The sequence below is a fragment of the Engystomops pustulosus genome, chromosome 2 (assembly GCF_040894005.1).
Source record: "Engystomops pustulosus chromosome 2, aEngPut4.maternal, whole genome shotgun sequence".
Classification (NCBI taxonomy): Eukaryota; Metazoa; Chordata; class Amphibia; order Anura; family Leptodactylidae; genus Engystomops; species Engystomops pustulosus.
In genome coordinates, this window is record NC_092412.1 from 15,548,866 (window position 1) to 15,574,362 (window position 25,497).

General features: G+C 41.8%; 1 protein-coding gene across 4 annotated transcripts in view; it reads left to right on the forward strand.

Annotated features, from left to right (window-relative positions):
• The first annotated feature begins 461 nt into the window (after positions 1-461).
• The window catches only part of LOC140117272 (beta-arrestin-1), a 171,274-nt gene continuing 146,238 nt past the window's right edge, over positions 462-25,497 (forward strand). For 2 of the 4 annotated variants that reach the window (XM_072133802.1, XM_072133803.1), the window contains exon 1: positions 462-1,013. In XM_072133802.1, coding sequence (XP_071989903.1) covers positions 994-1,013 — 20 coding nt within the window. In that variant the 5' untranslated portion in view covers positions 462-993. The remainder of the gene's footprint in view (positions 1,014-25,497) is intronic. The other 2 variants (XM_072133799.1, XM_072133801.1) reach the window with 1 other exon arrangement.

The window sequence follows — 25,497 nt, forward strand, 5'->3', positions numbered from 1 at the left end:
TGTACATAGGGGCAGTATTATAGTAGTTATATTCCTGTACATAGGGGGCAGTATTATAGTAGTTATATTCTTTTAGATAGGGTGCAGTATTATAGTAGTTATATTCTTGTACATAGGGGGCAGTATTATAGTAGTTATATTCTTTTAGATAGGGTGCAGTATTATAGTAGTTATATTCCTGTACATAGGGGGCAGTATTATAGTAGTTATATTCTTGTACATAGGGGGCAGTATTATAGTAGTTATATTCCTGTACATAGGGGGCAGTATTATAGTAGTTATATTCTTTTAGATAGGGTGCAGTATTATTGTATTATTTGTGTCCATAGAGGGCAACACTGAGCACAGGAGACTACCACACCCTGGCTGGAGCGTGCATGTAATCTGTGCTGTGATAGATGATGCTTGTGATGTATTGATCTCTCCGTCCTCCTGTACATGTCCAGGTATCTTTCCCTCCTGTGGTCGCGGTGTCGCTGTTCTGGCTGTGATGTCATTGTCACCTTCCTCTCACCAATCCTTTGTTTTGGCATCATCAGATTAGGCAGGGATTCCCCTATAGAAGGAGCACATAGGGGGCGCCGGTTCCTATACGCGGTGACCTTTCTAGCAGGGGAAGCCCAGTGCTGGGCAGGAGGCAGGAGCTGCAGTGAGGGTGGATCCATGGAGCTGTCACAGCCCACAGACAGCAGGGCTGGAGGGAAGGAGAGAGAACAAGCTGTTAGATGGCACAATCACAATTAGAAGAAGAATCTTAATTCCTTCTCTCCCTCTCACATTTCGTGTTTGCCCTCCCTCTAATCCCATCAGGATTTACATCCAGCCGCGCTCGGAGGGGACGGATCGCCTCATTTGCAGCTGCTCAGCCTGAAAAACAAAAGCCATTCTCCATCCAGAGAGGAGAGATCACTGTCCTGAGCCGCCTGGGCACTGGCATCGCTTCACCTGGCACTGGACCTTCATCCCACCGAACATCCTGACCACAGCCTGGCCATGGGCGACAAAGGAACCAGGTAGGCGGCTGTGCTTACACTTTCTCATGAAAGGGTTAATGGACCTTGTTGTTCTGGAAGGACTCTGGCTACTGATCCCTGTATCCCTATGTAAGGGTTGACGGGGTTAAATCTGTAGCTGCGGGCTCTATGACCACATACCTCTCCTGCATCCATCCTATTATCAGGGTCGGAACAGGCAAGGGTTAACAGTCCTTGATTTTCTTGGTTTTGTCACAAAGTTTAAAGGGGGAAAGATACCGAGGAATGAGAAGTCATCTGCACCTGATCTGGCCTGGTGCATAAAGGGTTAAGTCCGAATCTAGAACCAGGGATGCAAAAGTCTGATGTCCCTTTAAATATTTGATTAGCAGCATCCTGTGAACGGAGGGTCCTCTGTACCCACTCATCTAGTCTGTAGTGTTTAAGGGGTTAAATCCAGAAGCTGTCACTTCTCAGAGGGGAGATAAGGGGTTAAAGCCTGTTTATTGCAGAATCAGGATGCAGATAGGAAAGAGTTAATGGACTTTGTTCCTCTTTGGGAGTTTATCCATTGCTCATCTGGCAGCTGCTGAGGTCCGGCTTCTAAGGGGTTAAGTCCGGCCTTTAGGAAACGGGATGTGACAATAAACCCAAAAGGGAAACGTTCGGAACGCTGAAGTGCAAACTGGACACGGAAGGGTTAAACCCCACTTGGCTGCAGGAGCGCTGGGGACAGGAAGGGGTTAAAGGACTTGGCTCCACTTTACACTGAGTGGATGGGGTGGGCAGTGCCCCTGGGCATTGTTAGGGTTCAGACCCCTCGGTGTTGGGGAACCCCATCATAGAGCGGAGTTGAGATTTGTGGATTGATGTTGACATTGGAGAATTTGAGGATGTCCGACCGGTTCGCCAGCTTCCCCCGTGGCCTGGCACCGTGCCCGCCACAACACACAATAGTAAAGTGGCATCTCAGTGCAGAAGTCACGGGGGAGGTCCCAAAGACTACAGTGTCCAGGATGCAGGGGGTAGATTATTAATTGCCCCATAGTTCGCATGTGTGACCAATGAGAAGCCTGGAATGTTGGATCAATGGATGTTGTTTATCTTTTGAAATTGATACAATGTTGCAAAATGAATCTGAAGAATCATTAACCCCTTGTAGATGATCGCCATAAGGTCAGGATTTGAGGGTCAGGGGATGAGTCTCACCCGTGTAGGAGGCAAAACAATTTTGGGGTCACTACTGTTTATCTCCACCAGGGCGGCGCTGAGCGGTGGCGGGTCCAGCACCAGGTTATAGAGATATTCTTAAGCCTCTACATGAATCCATCGCTCTAACCACCAGGGAAAGGGGGGGCTGTATCCTGAACATGAATACACAGAATCTGGCCATCCGTGGCGGCTGTGGACTCTATGAGTAGTCGTGACGCTTTACTCCTCATTGTACACTCGCCTCTTATGTAACTGTTCACGGGGGAGGGGTTGTGTTTGTTACAATGTAGCAGTCCACAGTATTCTCTGCTGTTCTCATGGATACACTGTCACATTATGTAACTAGGGGAGACTGTAAAAATTCTGTGATTGCCCCACAACCTCATCTCTGCTCCTCACCATTACCCCCTCAGCTCTGCTACATCCCTGGCTCCAAGAAGAAGCTCCCACCCAGATAATACTCACTGAAAGATACTGAAATATCAGACTTTGTAATGAGGCGAAATGGACAACCATAGGCAAATAAAGCGCTCACATCACGGGGACCTACTTACAGATCTAGCTGAGCTGAGCTTCTGCACCAACAGCAGAATAGTGAGTGCAGCTCTTGGGTATAATACAGGATGTAACTCAGGATCAGTACAGGATAAGTAATGTCATGTATGTACACAGTGACTGCACTAGCAGCAGGATAGTGAGAGCAGCTCTGGGGTATAATACAGGGTGTAACTCAGGATCAGTACAGGATAAGTAATGTCATGTATGTACACAGTGACTGCACCAGCAGCAGAATAGTGAGTGCAGCCCTGGAGTATAATACAGGATGTAACTCAGGATCAGTACAGGATAAGTAATGTCATGTATGTACACAGTGACTGCACCAGCAGCAGAATAGTGAGTGCAGCTCTGGGGTATAATACAGGATGTAACTCAGGATCAGTACAGGATAAGTAATGTCATGTATGTACACAGTGACTGCACCAGCAGCAGAATAGTGAGTGCAGCTCTGGAGTATAATACAGGATGTAACTCAGGATCAGTACAGGATAAGTAATGTCATGTATGTACACAGTGACTGCACCAGCAGCAGAATAGTGAGTGCAGCTCTGGGGTATGATACAGGATGTAACTCAGGATCAGTACAGGATAAGTAATGTCATGTATGTACACAGTGACTGCACCAGCAGCAGAATAGTGAGTGCAGCTCTGGAGTATAATACAGGATGTAACTCAGGATCAGTACAGGATAAGTAATGTCATGTATGTACACAGTGACTGCACCAGCAGCAGAATAGTGAGTGCAGCTCTGGAGTATAATACAGGATGTAACTCAGGATCAGTACAGGATAAGTAATGTCATGTATGTACACAGTGACTGCACCAGCAGCAGAATAGTGAGTGCAGCTCTGGAGTATAATACAGAATGTAACTCAGGATCAGTACAGGATAAGTAATGTCATGTATATACACAGTGACTGCACCAGCAGCAGAATAGTGAGTGCAGCTCTGGGGTATAATAAAGGATGTAACTCAGGATCAGTACAGGATAAGTAATGTCATGTATGTACACAGTGACTGCACCAGCAGCAGAATAGTGAGTGCAGCTCTGGAGTATAATACAGGATGTAACTCAGGATCAGTACAGGATAAGTAATGTCATGTATGTACACAGTGACTGTACCAGCAGCAGAATAGTGAGTGCAGCTCTGGAGTATAATACAGGATGTAACTCAGGATCAGTACAGGATAAGTAATGTCATGTATGTACACAGTGACTGCACCAGCAGCAGAATATTGAGTGGAGCTCTGGAGTATAATATAGGATGTAACTCAGGATCAGTACAGGATAAGTAATGTCATGTATGTACCCAGTGACTGCACCAGCAGCAGAATAGTGAGTGCAGCTCTGGAGTATAATGCAGGATGTAACTCAGGATCAGTACAGGATAAGTAATGTCATGTATGTACACAGTGACTGCACCAGCAGCAGAATAGTGAGTGCAGCTCTGGAGTATAATACAGGATGTAACTCAGGATCAGTACAGGATAAGTAATGTCATGTATGTACACAGTGACTGCACCAGCAGCAGAATAGTGAGTGCAGCTCTGGAGTATAATACAGGATGTAACTCAGGATCAGTACAGGATAAGTAATGTCATGTATGTACACAGTGACTGCACCAGCAGCAGAATAGTGAGTGCAGCTCTGGAGTATAATACAGGATGTAACTCAGGATCAGTACAGGATAAGTAATGTCATGTATGTACACAGTGACTGCACCAGCAGCAGAATAGTGAGTGCAGCTCTGGAGTATAATACAGGATGTAACTCAGGATCAGTACAGGATAAGTAATGTCATGTATGTACACAGTGACTGCACCAGCAGCAGAATAGTGAGTGCAGCTCTGGAGTATAATACAGGATGTAACTCAGGATCAGTACAGGATAAGTAATGTCATGTATGTACACAGTGACTGCACCAGCAGCAGAATAGTGAGTGCAGCTCTGGAGTATAATACAGGATGTAACTCAGGATCAGTACAGGATAAGTAATGTCATGTATGTACACAGTGACTGCACCAGCAGCAGAATAGTGAGTGCAGCTCTGGAGTATAATACAGGATGTAACTCAGGATCAGTACAGGATAAGTAATGTCATGTATGTACACAGTGACTGCACCAGCAGCAGAATAGTGAGTGCAGCTCTGGGGTATAATACAGGATGTAACTCAGGATCGGTACAGGATAAGTAATGTCATGTATGTACACAGTGACTGCACCAGCAGCAGAATAGTGAGTGCAGCTCTGGAGTATAATACAGGATGTAACTCAGGATCAGTACAGGATAAGTAATGTCATGTATGTACACAGTGACTGCACCAGCAGCAGAATAGTGAGAGCAGCTCTGGGGTATAATACAGGATGTAACTCAGGATCAGTACAGGATAAGTAATGTCATGTATGTACACAGTGACTGTACCAGCAGCAGAATAGTGAGTGCAGCTCTGGGGTATAATACAGGATGTAACTCAGGATCAGTACAGGATAAGTAATGTCATGTATGTACACAGTGACTGCACCAGCAGTATAGTGAGTGCAGCTCTGGAGCCTCTGTTGCTCTCTTGGGGTCAGGTAGTTACTTTTGTAGGTGGTTGGGGTAAGAATAAACCCCTCTTTATGAGGGCAGGGTGACAGCAGGCAGCAGTGTAGGAGTTAACAACCCAACAAATATTTATAATCCGTGACCTTTTAAAACGTTATTTACCATGTGGTGGAATGTGCTCTCCCCACCACCGCGTGAGTGACCGATCATAGCAAACAGGACACGGGGAGTGCAGGAGTCCAGGGGGCGGGGCTATTTAGTGCTCCCTAGTGGCGGCCATATTGGATGTCACTCAACTTTCCCCCCATACATATTAAGTCATTTTTAATTTAAATGCAGTTTTGGTGGTGGTGGTGGGAAGGGGTGGGGGGCTGCGGACCTATTAATCTGTCTGTACCCCCACCCTGCAGGCCAATGGTGGCAGCGCTGACTATATAATATCCGGCAGAGTATGGCCGGAGCGCCTCCTCATCCATCAGCCGCTGGATCTCATCCATGGGAAATCCCAGGGGATTATACTGGAGCTCAGCACATCACATCCATTATAGCAGAAGTTACCTGGATGTAACCCCCCCCCCCCTCCCCTCCCCTCCCCCATATTATGTCAGACTCCAGGGGAAGCAAGAAGAGCCCCCAGACTCAAGCTGTCTGTATATATAGGGGGCAGACATATAGACTGTATGGGGCTACTTCTTCTTTTCCTCAGTTCCTTCTTCTGTTTCTTCTTCTTTTCTTTCTTCCTTTTCCACTTCCTCTTCTGTATCTTCTACTTCTTCTCCCACTTCCTCCTCTGCTGGAGAGTAAAGGGGTCGCCCTCCGATAGGCTCGGAGATTTCGGGATATGTCTTATATGATACTTGTACATAATATTTGTATGCAGAAAGTGGCGCGTTTATTTGAGTAACATATGGTATTGCAGTATTATATTGGTATGTGGTACTGCAGTATTATATTGGTATGTGGTATTGCAGTATTATATTGGTATGTGCAGTATTATATTGGTATGTGGTATTGCAGTATTATATTGGTATGTGCAGTATTATATTGGTATGTGGTATTGCAGTATTATATTGGTATGTGGTATTGCAGTATTATATTGGTATGTGGTATTGCAGTATTATATTGGTATGTGTTACTGCAGTATTATATTGGTATGTGGTATTGCAGTATTATATTGGTATGTGGTATTGCAGTATTATATTGGATTGTGGTACTGCAGTATTATATTGGTATGTGGTATTGCAGTATTATATTGGTATGTGGTATTGCAGTGTTATATTGGTATGTGGTATTGCAGTGTTATATTGGTATGTGGTATTGCAGTATTATATTGTTATGCGGTATTGCAGTATTATATTGGTATGTGGTATTGCAGTATTATATTGGATTGTGGTATTGAAGTATTATATTGGATTGTGGTATTGAAGTATTATATTGGTATGTGGTATGGCAGTATTATATTGGTATGTGGTATTGCAGTATTATATTGGTATGTGGTATTGCAGTATTATATTGGTATGTGGTATTGCAGTGTTATATTGGTATGTGGTATTGCACTATTATATTGTTATGCGGTATTGCAGTATTATATTGGTATGTGGTATTGCAGTATTATATTGGTATGTGGTATTGCAGTATTATATTGGATTGTGGTACTGCAGTATTATATTGGTATGTGGTATTGCAGTATTATATTGGTATGTGGTATTGCAGTATTATATTGGTATGTGGTACTGCAGTATTATATTGCTATGTGGTACTGCAGTATTATATTGGATTGTGGTATTGCAGTATTATATTGGATTGTGGTGTTGCAGTATTATATTGGTATGTGGTATTGCAGTATTATATTGGTATGTGGTATTGCAGTATTATATTGGATTGTGGTACTGCAGTATTATATTGGTATGTGGTATTGCAGTATTATATTGCTATGTGGTACTGCAGTATTATATTGGATTGTGGTATTGCAGTATTATATTGGATTGTGGTATTGCAGTATTATATTGGATTGTGGTATTGCAGTATTATATTGGATTGTGGTATTGCAGTATTATATTGGATTGTGGTGTTGCAGTATTATATTGGTATGTGGTATGGCAGTATTATATTGGATTGTGGTACTGCAGTATTATATTGGATTGTGGTACTGCAGTATTATATTGGTATGTGGTATTGCAGTATTATATTGGTATGTGGTATTGCAGTGTTATATTGGTATGTGGTATTGCAGTATTATATTGGATTGTGGTACTGCAGTATTATATTGGTATGTGGTATTGCAGTATTATATTGCTATGTGGTACTGCAGTATTATATTGGATTGTGGTATTGCAGTATTATATTGGATTGTGGTGTTGCAGTATTATATTGGTATGTGGTATTGCAGTATTATATTGGTATGTGGTATTGCAGTATTATATTGGATTGTGGTACTGCAGTATTATATTGGTATGTGGTATTGCAGTATTATATTGCTATGTGGTACTGCAGTATTATATTGGATTGTGGTATTGCAGTATTATATTGGATTGTGGTATTGCAGTATTATATTGGATTGTGGTATTGCAGTATTATATTGGATTGTGGTGTTGCAGTATTATATTGGTATGTGGTATGGCAGTATTATATTGGATTGTGGTACTGCAGTATTATATTGGATTGTGGTACTGCAGTATTATATTGGTATGTGGTATTGCAGTATTATATTGGTATGTGGTATTGCAGTGTTATATTGGTATGTGGTATTGCAGTATTATATTGGATTGTGGTGTTGCAGTATTATATTGGTATGCGGTATGGCAGTATTATATTGGATTGTGGTACTGCAGTATTATATTGGATTGTGGTACTGCAGTATTATATTGGTATGTGGTATTGCAGTATTATATTGGTATGTGGTATTGCAGTGTTATATTGGTATGTGGTATTGCAGTATTATATTGTTATGCGGTATTGCAGTATTATATTGGTATGTGGTATTGCAGTGTTATATTGGTATGTGGTATTGCAGTATTATATTGGTATGTGGTATTGCAGTGTTATATTGGTATGTGGTATTGCAGTATTATATTGTTATGCGGTATTGCAGTATTATATTGGTATGTGGTATTGCAGTATTATATTGGATTGTGGTGTTGCAGTATTATATTGTTATGCGGTATTGCAGTATTATATTGGTATGTGGTATTGCAGTATTATATTGGATTGTGGTACTGCAGTATTATATTGGTATGCGGTGTTGCAGTATTATATTGGATTGTGGTACTGCAGTATTATATTGGATTGTGGTACTGCAGTATTATATTGGTATGTGGTATTGCAGTATTATATTGGTATGTGGTATTGCAGTGTTATATTGGTATGTGGTATTGCAGTATTATATTGTTATGCGGTATTGCAGTATTATATTGGTATGTGGTATTGCAGTGTTATATTGGTATGTGGTATTGCAGTATTATATTGGTATGCGGTATTGCAGTATTATATTGGTATGTGGTATTGCAGTGTTATATTGTTATGCGGTATTGCAGTATTATATTGGTATGTGGTATTGCAGTGTTATATTGGTATGTGGTATTGCAGTATTATATTGGTATGTGGTATTGCAGTATTATATTGGTATGTGGTATTGCAGTATTATATTGTTATGCGGTATTGCAGTATTATATTGGTATGTGGTATTGCAGTATTATATTGGTATGCGGTATTGCAGTATTATATTGTTATGCGGTATTGCAGTATTATATTGGTATGTGGTATTGCAGTATTATATTGGTATGTGGTATTGCAGTGTTATATTGGTATGTGGTATTGCAGTATTATATTGGATTGTGGTGTTGCAGTATTATATTGTTATGCGGTATTGCAGTATTATATTGGTATGTGGTATTGCAGTATTATATTGGATTGTGGTACTGCAGTATTATATTGGTATGCGGTGTTGCAGTATTATATTGGATTGTGGTATTGCAGTATTATATTGGATTGTTGTGTTGCAGTATTATATTGGATTGTGGTATTGCAGTATTATATTGGTATGCAGTATTGCAGTATTATATTGGATTGTGGTATTGCAGTATTATATTGCTATGTGGTACTGCAGTATTATATTGGATTGTTGTGTTGCAGTATTATATTGGTATGCAGTATTGCAGTATTATATTGGATTGTGGTATTGCAGTATTATATTGGATTGTGGTATTGCAGTATTATATTGGATTGTGGTACTGCAGTATTATATTGGATTGTGGTATTGCAGTATTATATTGGATTGTGGTATTGCAGTATTATCTGTGCATTTTATGTGGCGGTAATAAATTGTTGTCTATTTGTGCATTTATAATATTGTGCTAGTGTAATATAGATAGATAACTAGAGGTATAGGGCCAGATGTATCACTCCTTTTTTCTGTTGTTTTTGCGCCTTTTCACACTGTCGCACTGTTTTCGTGCCCATTTTGCGACTAAACACCAAACTAGCTGCACAGCCAAAATAACCAGGTTTCCCTCATTTATCCTACCAAGCCAGATGTTTTGCTGTGCCTGATAATATTCATCATTAGCGACTTTTCATTCAGGCGCAAAAACACTCCAGCCCGAAGGTGGCGTTAACTGAGAAGTAACACTGAGCCCCTTTGCAGAACAGCTCATCCCGAGCAGCAGAGCTCAGCATATACTACAGACAGTACAGACGCTGCAGACCCTACAGACACTATAGACACCACAGACCCTACAGACACTACAGACGCTGCAGACACTACAGACACTACAGACACTACAGATGCTACAGACACTACAGACACTACAGACACCACAGACAGTACACACACTACAGACTCTACAGACTCTACAGATACTACAGACACTGCAGACACCACAGATACTACAGAAACTACAGACATATCAGACCCTACAGACGCTACAGAGGCTACAGACACTACAGAGGCTACAGACACTACAGACACTGCAGACATTTCAGACACTACAGACACCACAGATACTACACACATTACAGACCCTTCAGACACTACAGACACTGCAGATACTACAGACACTACAGACACTGCACACACTACAGACACTACAGATATTACACATACTACAGACTCTACAGACCAGTGGTGGCAAACATATGGCACGGGTGCCAGAGGTGGAACTCAGAGCCATCTCTATGGGCTCCTTGCCATCACCCCAGGGTAGTGTTCGTCAGACAGGACTTAAGGCCTCTTGCAGCCCAGGACCCTAGAAGGAAGCTACAATGATAATCCAAACTTCTTCTCCTTCTTTCTACTGTATTGGTGTCCTCAGGTGCCTATATAATTCAAAACTGCGAAAGAGCAGGGAGTAATAAGTTGCTGCTTAAATTGTCACATTGCAAAAAATAAATGGGTTTTGGTTGTAGTTTGGGCACTCAGTGTCTAAAGGGTTTGCCATCACTGCTATAGACAGTACAGACACTGCAGATACTACAGACACTGCAGACACTACACACACACTACAGACACTACAGACCCTACATTACACACACTACCTGCAGCCTCTGTTTACATACAGTTCATGACCTTCTATTTACAAACAATCAGAAAAAGCCTCAGCTCAGAGCAGGAGAGAAGAGAAGATTGTAGGAGCTGCAGATAGTACAGAGAAGTGTTCCCCGTGTAGTAGGATTGAAGAGAAGTAAGTGGGGGAGAGACAGGACAGAGAAGTGTCCCCCGTGTAGCATGATAGAAGAGAAGTGAGTGGGAGCTGCAGACAAGACAGAGAAGTGTCCCCCGTGTAGAATGATAGAAGAGAAGTAAGTGGGGGAGAGACAGGACAGAGAAGTGTCCCCCGTGTAGAATGATAGAAGAGAAGTGAGTGGGAGCTGCAGACAAGACAGAGGGGCAGCAGGAGACCAGCACTGGGGGATCCCCTCCAGGAGAACCCACTGCTGAGGAGGTCACTGGGTGCAGGGTGTCACACACCTGGGTGCTGCTGAGGAGGTCACTGGGTGCTGGGTGTCACACGCCTGGGCTCTGTCGTTGAGGGTCATTTTTTAATGCTGGGGTGCAGGAGAAAACAGGAGCTTGTAGCAGGATCACATGTAACTGCCCGGATCTAACATTGCGCCTAAACTGCACCTAAAGTAAAGTGATTAATAAGAGGCAGGATCATAGATGGTTGTAACTTGTGATAATTGTAGTGCAACTATGAGACATGAGCAAAGAACACTGATACATCTGGCCCATAGATATAAGATACTGTAGATACATATGGGATACATAGATAGATAGATATGAGATAGATAGATAGATAGATAGATAGATAGATAGATAGATAGATAGATATGAGATAGATAGATATAAGATAGATAGATAGATATGAGATAGATAGATAGATAGATAGATATGAGATAGATAGATAGATAGATATGAGATAGATAGATAGATAGATAGATAGATAGATAGATAGATAGATAGATAGATAGATAGATATGAGATAGATAGATAGATAGATAGATATGAGATAGATAGATAGATAGATAGATATGAGATAGATAGATAGATAGATAGATAGATATAAGATAGATAGATAGATATGAGATAGATAGATAGATAGATAGATAGATAGATAACGAATGGAAAAGGCAGGCAGCACTCCAAGGTTCAAATCAAACGTGAGTGATTTTTATTGAAACGGGTAGCAACGTTTCGGTGTTAGACACCTTTTTCAAGCAATTTGACAAGTGAACCACACAGGGTTTATAAAGGAAACATGGTGTGCAATGCAGATAAGGGGGTGTGTCCTTAAAGTGGACACTTAAGGACACACCCCCTTATCAATAAAAATCACTCACATTTGATTTGAACCTTGGAGTGCTGCCTGCCTTTTCCATTCGTTGACTACAAACCAGGATCAAGCCGAAATCCTTGGAGGCATTGCACCCCTTCTTCTCAGGAGTCACGTTACTGTGCGGACTTGAACTTTTTCCATTTTAGATAGATAGATAGGAGATAGATGGATATGAGATAGATGGATATGAGATAGATAGATAGATATGAGATAGATATGAGATAGATAGATATGAGATAGATATGAGATATAAATAGATAGATATGAGATAGATAGATAGATAGATAGATATGAGATAGATAGATAGATAGATAGATAGATATGAGATAGATATGAGATAGATAGATATGAGATAGATATGAGATAGATAGATATGTGATAGATAGATAGATAGATAGATATGAGATAGATAGATAGATAGATATGTGATAGATAGATAGATAGATAGATATGAGATAGATAGATAGATATGAGATAGATAGATATGAGATAGATAGATATGAGATAGATAGATAGATAGATAGATAGATATGAGATAGATAGATAGATATGAGATAGATAGATAGATAGATATGAGATAGATAGATATGAGATAGATAGATATGAGATAGATAGATAGATTGATAGATAGATATTAGATAGATAGATAGATAGATAGATATGAGATAGATGGATAGATGATAGATAGATAGATAGATAGATAGATAGATAGATAGATAGATAGATATGAGGTAGATAGATAGATAGATAGATAGATATGAGGTAGATAGATATGAGATAGATAGATAGATAGATAGATATGAGATAGATATGAGATAGATAGATAGATAGATAGATAGATAGATAGATATGAGATAGATAGATAGATATGAGATAGATAGATAGATATGAGATAGATAGATAGATAGATAGATAGATATGAGATAGATAGATAGATATGAGATAGATCGATAGATATGAGATAGATAGATAGATAGATAGATATGAGATAGATAGATAGATAGATAGATAGATAGATAGATAGATAGATATGAGGTAGATAGATATGAGATAGATAGATAGATAGATAGATATGAGATAGATAGATAGATATGAGATAGATAGATAGATAGATAGATAGATAGATAGATAGATAGATAGATATGAGGTAGATAGATATGAGATAGATAGATAGATAGATAGATATGAGATAGATAGATGGATAGATGATAGATAGATAGATAGATAGATAGATAGATAGATAGATATGAGGTAGATAGATAGATAGATAGATAGATATGAGGTAGATAGATATGAGATAGATAGATAGATAGATAGATAGATATGAGATAGATAGATGGATAGATGATAGATAGATAGATAGATAGATAGATAGATAGATATGAGATAGATAGATAGATATGAGGTAGATAGATGATAGATAGATAGGAGATAGATAGATAGATAGATAGATAGATATGAGGTAGATAGATGGATAGATGATAGATAGATAGATAGATAGATGGATAGATATGAGATAGATAGATAGATATGAGGTAGATAGATATGAGATGTATAGATGTTTAGTATAGTAATGTCCCTGGCAGTTATGGATGTGCGCAGTTTCCAGGGAATGTTCCGGATTTGTCGTCTTGTGGGTTTTTCCTGGAATAGATAATGTTGTCCCTTACATGGGAGTGCGGAGGGATAATGGTCCTCGTGGTGTAAATGAGAAGCTTCCATGTTCCTGTGTGACAGCCGCTCGCTCTCTACCTGGAATCAGCCTCCGCTATGGGGGTGCGGAAACAAGGCCTTAACCCTTTCATAGTCGGGAGTGGGGGGTTATCACAGCAGAGGTTTTGTTACACTTGTATCCCATCCAGAGCATCCTCTATGAGCTGAGAACAATCTTTCCTGGCGGTTTGTTCCATGTTGCCTGTTTTGTTACAATGTATCGGTCGGGAGTCCTTGCTTTTTATTAGGCTGTCTAGGCTCGTTACAACTGTAACAAACCCTCAGCTGTGAGAAGAAAAATGTGTTTGGGTATTTAGTGTTTGGATGCAGGTTTTCTGCGGACTCGGAGGGGGTTATTCCAGCATAACTATTGGACACCCCTGTATCATAGGAGCCTGATTATTAGGGGGCACCATTGTACCCGTCACACGTGTGCCCTCAGCCCCCAGCAGTCACTGACTGTGTCACACAAGGCATTTGGCATGCACAATGCCCCCGTCTCCGGCCACCCCGGCCCCCCGCTCCGGCCATACTGCAGCTGTGCGATCCCCCCCTCGCCCCACACGTGCCGTCTCCTGAATCTACAATTGCCACATTGTGAGGATAAGAGCTCGGGGGGTCCCGCTGCAGGGGGTGGGCAGCAGGAGTGTCCTGCAGGAGGGTCCAAGCTTTGACCCCAGAAGACCACCCAATTTAGAAGCTACTAGAATTCCATTGGAAACCACAGGACAGGAAGGTTTATCATAGGGACGTGTAACCGCGATCAGAGCAGTGATGACAGGGTGCGCAGAGCGTGGTCTCTATGAGGGTGGGGGGCTCCAGGAGCGCTGGGGGGCTTTGATGTGAGTGCCGGACACTTGATTACAGAGCGGTCCTGACGTCAGCCGTGACCTTAACCAGACCTCAAGGATCTGAGGAAGAACCCAGAGCCCAGGACATCAGAGGAACACGTCAGGGAAGGTTCTAGACCACTGGAATGCCAGATTAGGGGGTGTCAAGGGATTCAGGGAAAAACATGGATTTGTGGATGTTCTAAAATGCAGGATAAGTAAAAGTTCTAGTAATATTCTAGATCTCTGGATGCCAGATTACTGGATGTTCCAGATCTCTGGATGCTAGATTACTGGATGTTCCAGATCTCTGGATGCTAGATTACTGGATGTTCCAGATCTCTGGATGCCAGATTACTGGATGTTCTAGATCTCTGGATGTTAGATTACTGGATGTTCTAGATCTCTTAGTTTTAGATTACTGGATGTTCTAGATTGCTGGATGTTGGATTACTGGATGCCATATTACTGGATGTTCCAGATCTCTGGATGCTAGATTACTGGATGTTCCAGATCTCTGGATGCCAGATTACTGGGTGTTCTAGATTTCTGGATGTTAGATTACTGGGTGTACTAGATCTTTGAGATGCTGGATTATTGGATGTTCTAGATCTCTGAGATGCTGCATTACTTACTAGTTGCTTTATATCTTGATGCTGGTTTACTGGATGTTCATAATCTCTTGCACACTGGATTACAGGATGTTCCAGATTTCTGGTATGCTGGATTATAGGATATTTTAGATCTCTGGATGCTAGATTACTGGATGTTCCAGATCTCTGGATGCCAGATTACTGGGTGTTCTAGATTTCTGGATGTTAGATTACTGGGTGTACTAGATCTTTGAGATGCTGGATTATTGGATGTTCTAGATCTCTGAGATGCTGCATTACTTACTAGTTGCTTTATATCTTGATGCTGGTTTACTGGATGTTCATAATCTCTTGCACACTGGATTACAGGATGTTCCAGATTTCTGGTATGCTGGATTATAGGATATTTTAGATCTCTGGGATGCTGGATTATTGGATGTTCTGGATCTATGGAATGCAGGATTATTGGATGTTCTGGATCTCTGGGATGCTGGATTACAGCATGTTCTGGATCTCTGAGATGCTGGATTACTGGATGTTCTGGATCTCTGGGATGCTGGACTACTGGATGTTCTGGATCTCTGGGATGCTGGATTACTGGATGTTCTGGATCTCTGAGATGCTGGATTACTGGATGTTCTGGATCTCTGAGATGCTGGATTACTGGATGCCGCACACCCGTGTAATGATCCTAGAAGCGCTGTCAGGAGATCAGGCCCCGCACTGTTTGTGAAGTGTCAGAACACATTTCCAATTCCCACAAAAATTCTTTAGCAAAGTTAGTTTTGTCCCCATGACAACTCTTCCTGTCCCATGTTTTCTAGGAGCCCTGTGTTATCCTAAGGTCAATGGCATCTTAGTGTTTTCTTCTGCACTTTGGTTACTATGACGTCCAAGGAAAACTTATAGATTAGGGGCAGGAAGTGTTGTTCCCATTGTCAGATATCTGGGTATTGGGTTTTGTATTCTCTGTGGCGCCTCCTGTAGGTGGCTGAGGTTAAACCATCAGATGACAGATCTGTCCCCAATACAGACCCCCTGGGATAGGACCCGGCCTTACATGGGGGCACCTCTAGGTGGCGCTGCATACGGGAACATGTCATCCTATCACAATCAGGACCCGTATAATGTCAACGGTTTCCCCTCCTTGCACCCCAGGGTCAGGACATGGGAATTGTAGTAGATTTTAAATTTTTTGCTTTTTTGTTCATTTTTCTCATGGAATAATCCCCGACCTCCGCTGTCACAGGCTGCAGGGAAATGTGATTACAGGGAGCAGGAAAGACTTCAGGAGCGGAAGGAAGCAAAGAGAGGAATGTGCGGGCTTAACCCTACACTGCCCGGGCCGCAACATACAGATCCCTCTACATCCTAAATAACCACAGTAATTAGTATGATGGCTGATAACAGAGAGTAATAGATTGTATCCCCCCCTGTACAGTCACCACTCCCCAGGATGAAATGGCTGATAACAGAGAGTAATAGATTGTATCCCCCTGTACAGTCTCCTCTCCCCAGGATGTAATGGCTGATAACAGAGAGTAATAGATTGTATCCCCCCCTGTACAGTCACCACTCCCCAGGATGAAATGGCTGATAACAGAGAGTAATAGATTGTATCCCCCTGTACAGTGTCCTCTCCCCAGGATGTAATGGCTGATAACAGAGAGTAATAGATTGTATCCCCCCCTGTACAGTCACCACTCCCCAGGATGAAATGGCTGATAACAGAGAGTAATAGATTGTATCCCCCCTGTACAGTCTCCTCTCCCCAGGATGAAATGGCTGATAACAGAGAGTAATAGATTGTATCCCCCTGTACAGTCTCCTCTCCCCAGGATGTAATGGCTGATAACAGAGAGTAATAGATTGTATCCCCCCTGTACAGTCTCCTCTCCCCAGGATGTAATGGCTGATAACAGAGAGTAATAGATTGTATCCCCCTGTACAGTCTCCTCTCCCCAGGATGTAATGGCTGATAACAGAGAGTAATAGATTGTATCCCCCTGTACAGTCTCCTCTCCCCGGGATGTAATGGCTGATAACAGAGAGTAATAGATTGTATCCCCCCCTGTACAGTCTTCTCTCCCCGGGGTGTAATGGCTGATAACAGAGAGTAATAGATGGTATCCCCCCTGTACAGTCTCCTCTCCCCGGGATGTAATGGCTGATAACAGAGAGTAATAGATTGTATCCCCCCCTGTACAGTGTCCTCTCCCCAGGATGTAATGGCTGATAACAGAGAGTAATAGATTGTATCCCCCTGTACAGTCTCCTCTCCCTGGGGTGTAATGGCTGATAACAGAGAGTAATAGATTGTATCCCCCCCTGTACAGTCTTCTCTCCCCGGGGTGTAATGGCTGATAACAGAGAGTAATAGATGGTATCCCCCCTGTACAGTCTCCTCTCCCCAGGATGTAATGGCTGATAACAGAGAGTAATAGATTGTATCCCCCCTGTACAGTCTCCTCTCCCCAGGATGTAATGGCTGATAACAGAGAGTAATAGATTGTATCCCCCCCTGTACAGTCTCCTCTCCCCAGGATGAAATGGCTGATAACAGAGAGTAATAGATTGTATCCCCCCTGTACAGTCTCCTCTCCCCAGGATGTAATGGCTGATAACAGAGAGTAATAGATTGTATCCCCCTGTACAGTCTCCTCTCCCCAGGATGGAATGGCTGATAACAGAGAGTAATAGATTGTATCCTCCTGTACAGTCACCTCTCCCCAGGATGGAATGGCTGATAACAGAGAGTAATAGATTGTATCCCCCTGTACAGTCTCCTCTCCCCAGGATGTAATGGCTGATAACAGAGAGTAATAGATTGTATCCCCCCTGTACAGTCTCCTTTCCCCAGGATGTAATGGCTGATAACAGAGAGTAATAGATTGTATCCCCCTGTACAGTCTCCTCTCCCCAGGATGTAATGGCTGATAACAGAGAGTAATAGATTGTATCCCCCTGTACAGTCTCCTCTCCCCAGGATGAAATGGCTGATAACAGAGAGTAATAGATTGTATCCCCCTGTACAGTCTCCTCTCCCCAGGATGTAATGGCTGATAACAGAGAGTAATAGATTGTATCCCCCCCTGTACAGTCGCCACTCCCCAGGATGAAATGGCTGATAACAGAGAGTAATAGATTGTATCCCCCCTGTACAGTCTCCTCTCCCCAGGATGAAATGGCTGATAACAGAGAGTAATAGATTGTATCCCCCCCTGTACAGTCACCTCTCCCCAGGATGTAATGGCTGATAACAGAGAGTAATAGATTGTATCCCCCCCTGTACAGTCTCCTCTCCCCAGGATGTAATGGCTGATAACAGAGAGTAATAGATTGTATCCCCCCTGTACAGTCTCCTCTCCCCGGGATGTAATGGCTGATAACAGAGAGTAATAGATTGTATCCCCCTGTACAGTCTCCTCTCCCCGGGATGAAATGGCTGATAACAGAGAGCAATAGATTGTATCCCCCCTGTACAGTCTCCTCTCCCCAGGATGTAATGGCTGATAACAGAGAGTAATAGATTGTATCCCCCTGTACAGTCTCCTCTCCCCAGGATGAAATGGCTGATAACAGAGAGTAATAGATTGTATCCCCCCTGTACAGTCTCCTCTCCCCAGGATGTAATGGCTGATAACAGAGAGTAATAGATTGTATCCCCCCTGTACAGTCTCCTCTCCCCAGGATGTAATGGCTGATAACAGAGAGTAATAGATTGTATCCCCCCCTGTACAGTCACCTCTCCCCAGGATGAAATGGCTGATAACAGAGAGTAATAGATTGTATCCCCCCTGTACAGTCTCCTCTCCCCAGGATGTAATGGCTGATAACAGAGAGTAATAGATTGTATCCCCTGTACAGTCTCCTCTCCCCAGGATGTAATGGCTGATAACAGAGAGTAATAGATTGTATCCCCCTGTACAGTCTCCTCTCCCCAGGATGAAATGGCTGATAACAGAGAGTAATAGATTGTATCCCCCTGTACAGTCTCCTCTCCCCAGGATGGAATGGCTGATAACAGAGAGTAATAGATTGTATCCCCCTGTACAGTCTCCTCTCCCCAGGATGGAATGGCTGATAACAGAGAGTAATAGATTGTATCCCCCCTGTACAGTCTCCTCTCCCCAGGATGTAATGGCTGATAACAGAGAGTAATAGATTGTATCCCCCTGTAGAGTCTCCTCTCCCCAGGATGTAATGGCTGATAACAGAGAGTAATAGATTGTATCCCCCTGTACAGTCACCTCTCCCCAGGATGAAATGGCTGATAACAGAGAGTAATAGATTGTATCCCCCTGTACAGTCTCCTCTCCCCAGGATGGAATGGCTGATAACAGAGAGTAATAGATTGTATCCCCCTGTACAGTCTCCTCTCCCCAGGATGTAATGGCTGATAACAGAGAGTAATAGATTGTATCCCCTGTACAGTCTCCTCTCCCCAGGATGGAATGGCTGATAACAGAGAGTAATAGATTGTATCCCCCTGTACAGTCTCCTCTCCCCAGGATGGAATGGCTGATAACAGAGAGTAATAGATTGTATCCCCCTGTACAGTCTCCTCTCCCCAGGATGGAATGGCTGATAACAGAGAGTAATAGATTGTATCCCCCTGTACAGTCTCCTCTCCCCAGGATGAAATGGCTGATAACAGAGAGTAATAGATTGTATCCCCCTGTACAGTCTCCTCTCCCCAGGATGGAATGGCTGATAACAGAGAGTAATAGATTGTATCCCCCTGTACAGTCTCCTCTCCCCAGGATGGAATGGCTGATAACAGAGAGTAATAGATTGTATCCCCCCTGTACAGTCTCCTCTCCCCAGGATGTAATGGCTGATAACAGAGAGTAATAGATTGTATCCCCCTGTAGAGTCTCCTCTCCCCAGGATGTAATGGCTGATAACAGAGAGTAATAGATTGTATCCCCCTGTACAGTCTCCTCTCCCCGGGATGTAATGGCTGATAACAGAGAGTAATAGATTGTATCCCCCCTGTACAGTCTCCTCTCCCCGGGATGTAATGGCTGATAACAGAGAGTAATAGATTGTATCCCCCTGTACAGTCTCCTCTCCCCGGGATGTAATGGCTGATAACAGAGAGTAATAGATTGTATCCCCCCTGTACAGTCTCCTCTCCCCAGGATGAAATGGCTGATAACAGAGAGTAATAGATTGTATCCCCCTGTACAGTCTCCTCTCCCCGGGATGTAATGGCTGATAACAGAGAGTAATAGATTGTATCCCCCTGTACAGTCACCTCTCCCCAGGATGAAATGGCTGATAACAGAGAGTAATAGATTGTATCCCCCTGTACAGTCTCCTCTCCCCAGGATGGAATGGCTGATAACAGAGAGTAATAGATTGTATCCCCCCTGTACAGTCTCCTCTCCCCAGGATGTAATGGCTGATAACAGAGAGTAATAGATTGTATCCCCCCCTGTACAGTCTCCTCTCCCCAGGATGTAATGGCTGATAACAGAGAGTAATAGATTGTATCCCCCCTGTACAGTCTCCTCTCCCCAGGATGTAATGGCTGATAACAGAGAGTAATAGATTGTATCCCCCTGTACAGTCTCCTCTCCCCAGGATGTAATGGCTGATAACAGAGAGTAATAGATTGTATCCCCTGTACAGTCTCCTCTCCCCAGGATGAAATGGCTGATAACAGAGAGCAATAGATTGTATCCCCCCTGTACAGTCTCCTCTCCCCAGGATGAAATGGCTGATAACAGAGAGTAATAGATTGTATCCCCCTGTACAGTCTCCTCTCCCCAGGATGAAATGGCTGATAACAGAGAGTAATAGATTGTATCCCCCCTGTACAGTCTCCTCTCCCCAGGATGTAATGGCTGATAACAGAGAGTAATAGATTGTATCCCCCCTGTACAGTCTCCTCTCCCCAGGATGTAATGGCTGATAACAGAGAGTAATAGATTGTATCCCCCCTGTACAGTCTCCTCTCCCCAGGATGTAATGGCTGATAACAGAGAGTAATAGATTGTATCCCCCCTGTACAGTCTCCTCTCCCCAGGATGTAATGGCTGATAACAGAGAGTAATAGATTGTATCCCCCTGTACAGTCTCCTCTCCCCAGGATGTAATGGCTGATAACAGAGAGTAATAGATTGTATCCCCCCTGTACAGTCTCCTCTCCCCGGGATGTAATGGCTGATAACAGAGAGTAATAGATTGTATCCCCCCTGTACAGTCTCCTCTCCCCAGGATGTAATGGCTGATAACAGAGAGTAATAGATTGTATCCCCCCTGTACAGTCTCCTCTCCCCGGGATGTAATGGCTGATAACAGAGAGTAATAGATTGTATCCCCCCCTGTACAGTGTCCTCTCCCCAGGATGTAATGGCTGATAACAGAGAGTAATAGATTGTATCCCCCTGTACAGTCTCCTCTCCCCAGGATGTAATGGCTGATAACAGAGAGTAATAGATTGTATCCCCCTGTACAGTCTCCTCTCCCCAGGATGTAATGGCTGATAACAGAGAGTAATAGATTGTATCCCCCTGTACAGTCTCCTCTCCCCAGGATGTAATGGCTGATAACAGAGAGTAATGGATTGTATCCCCTGTACAGTCTCCTCTCCCCGGGATGTAATGGCTGATAACAGAGAGTAATAGATTGTATCCCCCCTGTACAGTCTCCTCTCCCCAGGATGTAATGGCTGATAACAGAGAGTAATAGATTGTATCCCCCTGTACAGTCTCCTCTCCCCAGGATGTAATGGCTGATAACAGAGAGTAATAGATTGTATCCCCCCCCCCCCCCCCCCCCTCTGTCCTCTATCCATCTTTTTTTCAAGCTCTGTGGATGTCCCTTTAATTTTCTTGTTTTGCAAACTTCCCATCAGAAGAGGAGAATTCTTCCTGATTCTGTAAAACTTTCCTTGGCCCCTGAACTGTACAAACAGCAAAACCGCCAAATATCACATCCAAACGTGTCCTACCGCCCGAGGAAGAGCAGCGCAAATAAGCAAATTTACTCATCTACCTCCGGACGCCCCTAAAAGATCTGAGAACTTCCTGCACCAAGAAGACCCCAACAAGGAGGATTATAGAGTGTACTGACATATACATGTGATGGTAGTTATATTCCTCTACACAGGGAGCAGTATTATAGTAGTTATATTCCTGTACATAGGAGGCAGTATTATAGTAGTTATATTCTTGTACATAGGGGGTAGTATTATAGTAGTTATATTCTTGTACATAGGGGGCAGTATTATAGTAGTTATATTCTTGTACATAGGGGGCAGTATTATAGTAGTTATATTCTTGTACATAGGGGGCAGTATTATAGTAGTTATATTCCTCTACACAGGGAGCAGTATTATAGTAGTTATATTCCTGTACATAGGAGGCAGTATTATAGTAGTTATATTCCTGTACATAGGGGGCAGTATTATAGTAGTTATATTCCTGTACATAGGGGGCAGTATTATAGTAGTTATATTCTTGTACATAGGGGGCAGTATTATAGTAGTTATATTCCTGTACATAGGGGGCAGTATTATAGTAGTTATATTCCTGTACATAGGAGGCAGTATTATAGTAGTTATATTCCTGTACATAGGGGGCAGTATTATAGTAGTTATATTCTTGTACATAGGGGGCAGTATTATAGTAGTTATATTCTTGTACATAGGGGGCAGTATTATAGTAGTTATATTCCTGTACATAGGAGGCAGTATTATAGTAGTTATATTCCTGTACATAGGGGGCAGTATTATAGTAGTTATATTCTTGTACATAGGGGGCAGTATTATAGTAGTTATATTCTTGTACATAGGGGGCAGTATTATAGTAGTTATATTCCTGTACATAGGGGGCAGTATTATAGTAGTTATATTCTTGTACATAGGGGGTAGTATTATAGTAGTTATATTCCTGTACATAGGGGGCAGTATTATAGTAGTTATATTCTTGTACATAGAGGGCAGTATTATAGTAGTTATATTCCTGTACATAGGGGCAGTATTATAGTAGTTATATTCCTGTACATAGGGGGCAGTATTATAGTAGTTATATTCTTGTACATAGGGGGCAGTATTATAGTAGTTATATTCTTGTACATAGGGGGCAGTATTATAGTAGTTATATTCTTGTACATAGGGGGCAGTATTATAGTAGTTATATTCTTGTACATAGGGGGCAGTATTATAGTAGTTATATTCCTGTACATAGGAGGCAGTATTATAGTAGTTATATTCCTGTACATAGGGGGCAGTATTATAGTAGTTATATTCTTGTACATAGGGGGCAGTATTATAGTAGTTATATTCTTGTACATAGGGGGCAGTATTATAGTAGTTATATTCCTGTACATAGGGGGCAGTATTATAGTAGTTATATTCTTGTACATAGGGGGCAGTATTATAGTAGTTATATTCCTGTACATAGGGAGCAGTATTATAGTAGTTATATTCTTGTACATAGGGGGTAGTATTATAGTAGTTATATTCTTGTACATAGGGGGCAGTATTATAGTAGTTATATTCCTGTACATAGGGGGCAGTATTATAGTAGTTATATTCTTGTACATAGGGGGCAGTATTATAGTAGTTATATTCCTGTACATAGGAGGCAGTATTATAGTAGTTATATTCCTGTACATAGGGGGCAGTATTATAGTAGTTATATTCTTGTACATAGGGGGCAGTATTATAGTAGTTATATTCTTGTACATAGGGGGCAGTATTATAGTAGTTATATTCCTGTACATAGGGGGCAGTATTATAGTAGTTATATTCTTGTACATAGGGGGTAGTATTATAGTAGTTATATTCCTGTACATAGGGGGCAGTATTATAGTAGTTATATTCTTGTACATAGAGGGCAGTATTATAGTAGTTATATTCCTGTACATAGGGGCAGTATTATAGTAGTTATATTCCTGTACATAGGGGGCAGTATTATAGTAGTTATATTCTTGTACATAGGGGGCAGTATTATAGTAGTTATATTCTTGTACATAGGGGGCAGTATTATAGTAGTTATATTCTTGTACATAGGGGGCAGTATTATAGTAGTTATATTCTTGTACATAGGGGGCAGTATTATAGTAGTTATATTCCTGTACATAGGGGGCAGTATTATAGTAGTTATATTCTTGTACATAGGGGGCAGTATTATAGTAGTTATATTCTTGTACATAGGGGGCAGTATTATAGTAGTTATATTCCTGTACATAGGAGGCAGTATTATAGTAGTTATATTCCTGTACATAGGGGGCAGTATTATAGTAGTTATATTCTTGTACATAGGGGGCAGTATTATAGTAGTTATATTCTTGTACATAGGGGGCAGTATTATAGTAGTTATATTCCTGTACATAGGGGGCAGTATTATAGTAGTTATATTCTTGTACATAGGGGGCAGTATTATAGTAGTTATATTCTTGTACATAGGGGGCAGTATTATAGTAGTTATATTCCTGTACATAGGGGGCAGTATTATAGTAGTTATATTCCTGTACATAGGGGGCAGTATTATAGTAGTTATATTCTTGTACATAGGGGGCAGTATTATAGTAGTTATATTCTTGTACATAGGGGGCAGTATTATAGTAGTTATATTCCTGTACATAGGGGGCAGTATTATAGTAGTTATATTCTTGTACATAGGGGGTAGTATTATAGTAGTTATATTCCTGTACATAGGGGGCAGTATTATAGTAGTTATATTCTTGTACATAGAGGGCAGTATTATAGTAGTTATATTCCTGTACATAGGGGCAGTATTATAGTAGTTATATTCCTGTACATAGGGGGCAGTATTATAGTAGTTATATTCTTGTACATAGGGGGCAGTATTATAGTAGTTATATTCTGGTACATAGGTGGCAGTATTATAGTAGTTATATTCTTGTACATAGGGGCAGTATTATAGTAGTTATATTCCTGTACATAGGGGGCAGTATTATAGTAGTTATATTCTTGTACATAGGGGGCAGTATTATAGTAGTTATATTCTTGTACATAGGGGGCAGTATTATAGTAGTTATATTCTTGTACATAGGGGGCAGTATTATAGTAGTTATATTTCTGTACACAGGGAGCAGTATTATAGTAGTTATATTCTTGTACATAGGGGGCAGTATTATAGTAGTTATATTCTTGTACATAGGGGGCAGTATTATAGTAGTTATATTCTTGTACATAGGGGGCAGTATTATAGTAGTTATATTCCTGTACATAGGGGCAGTATTATAGTAGTTATATTCCT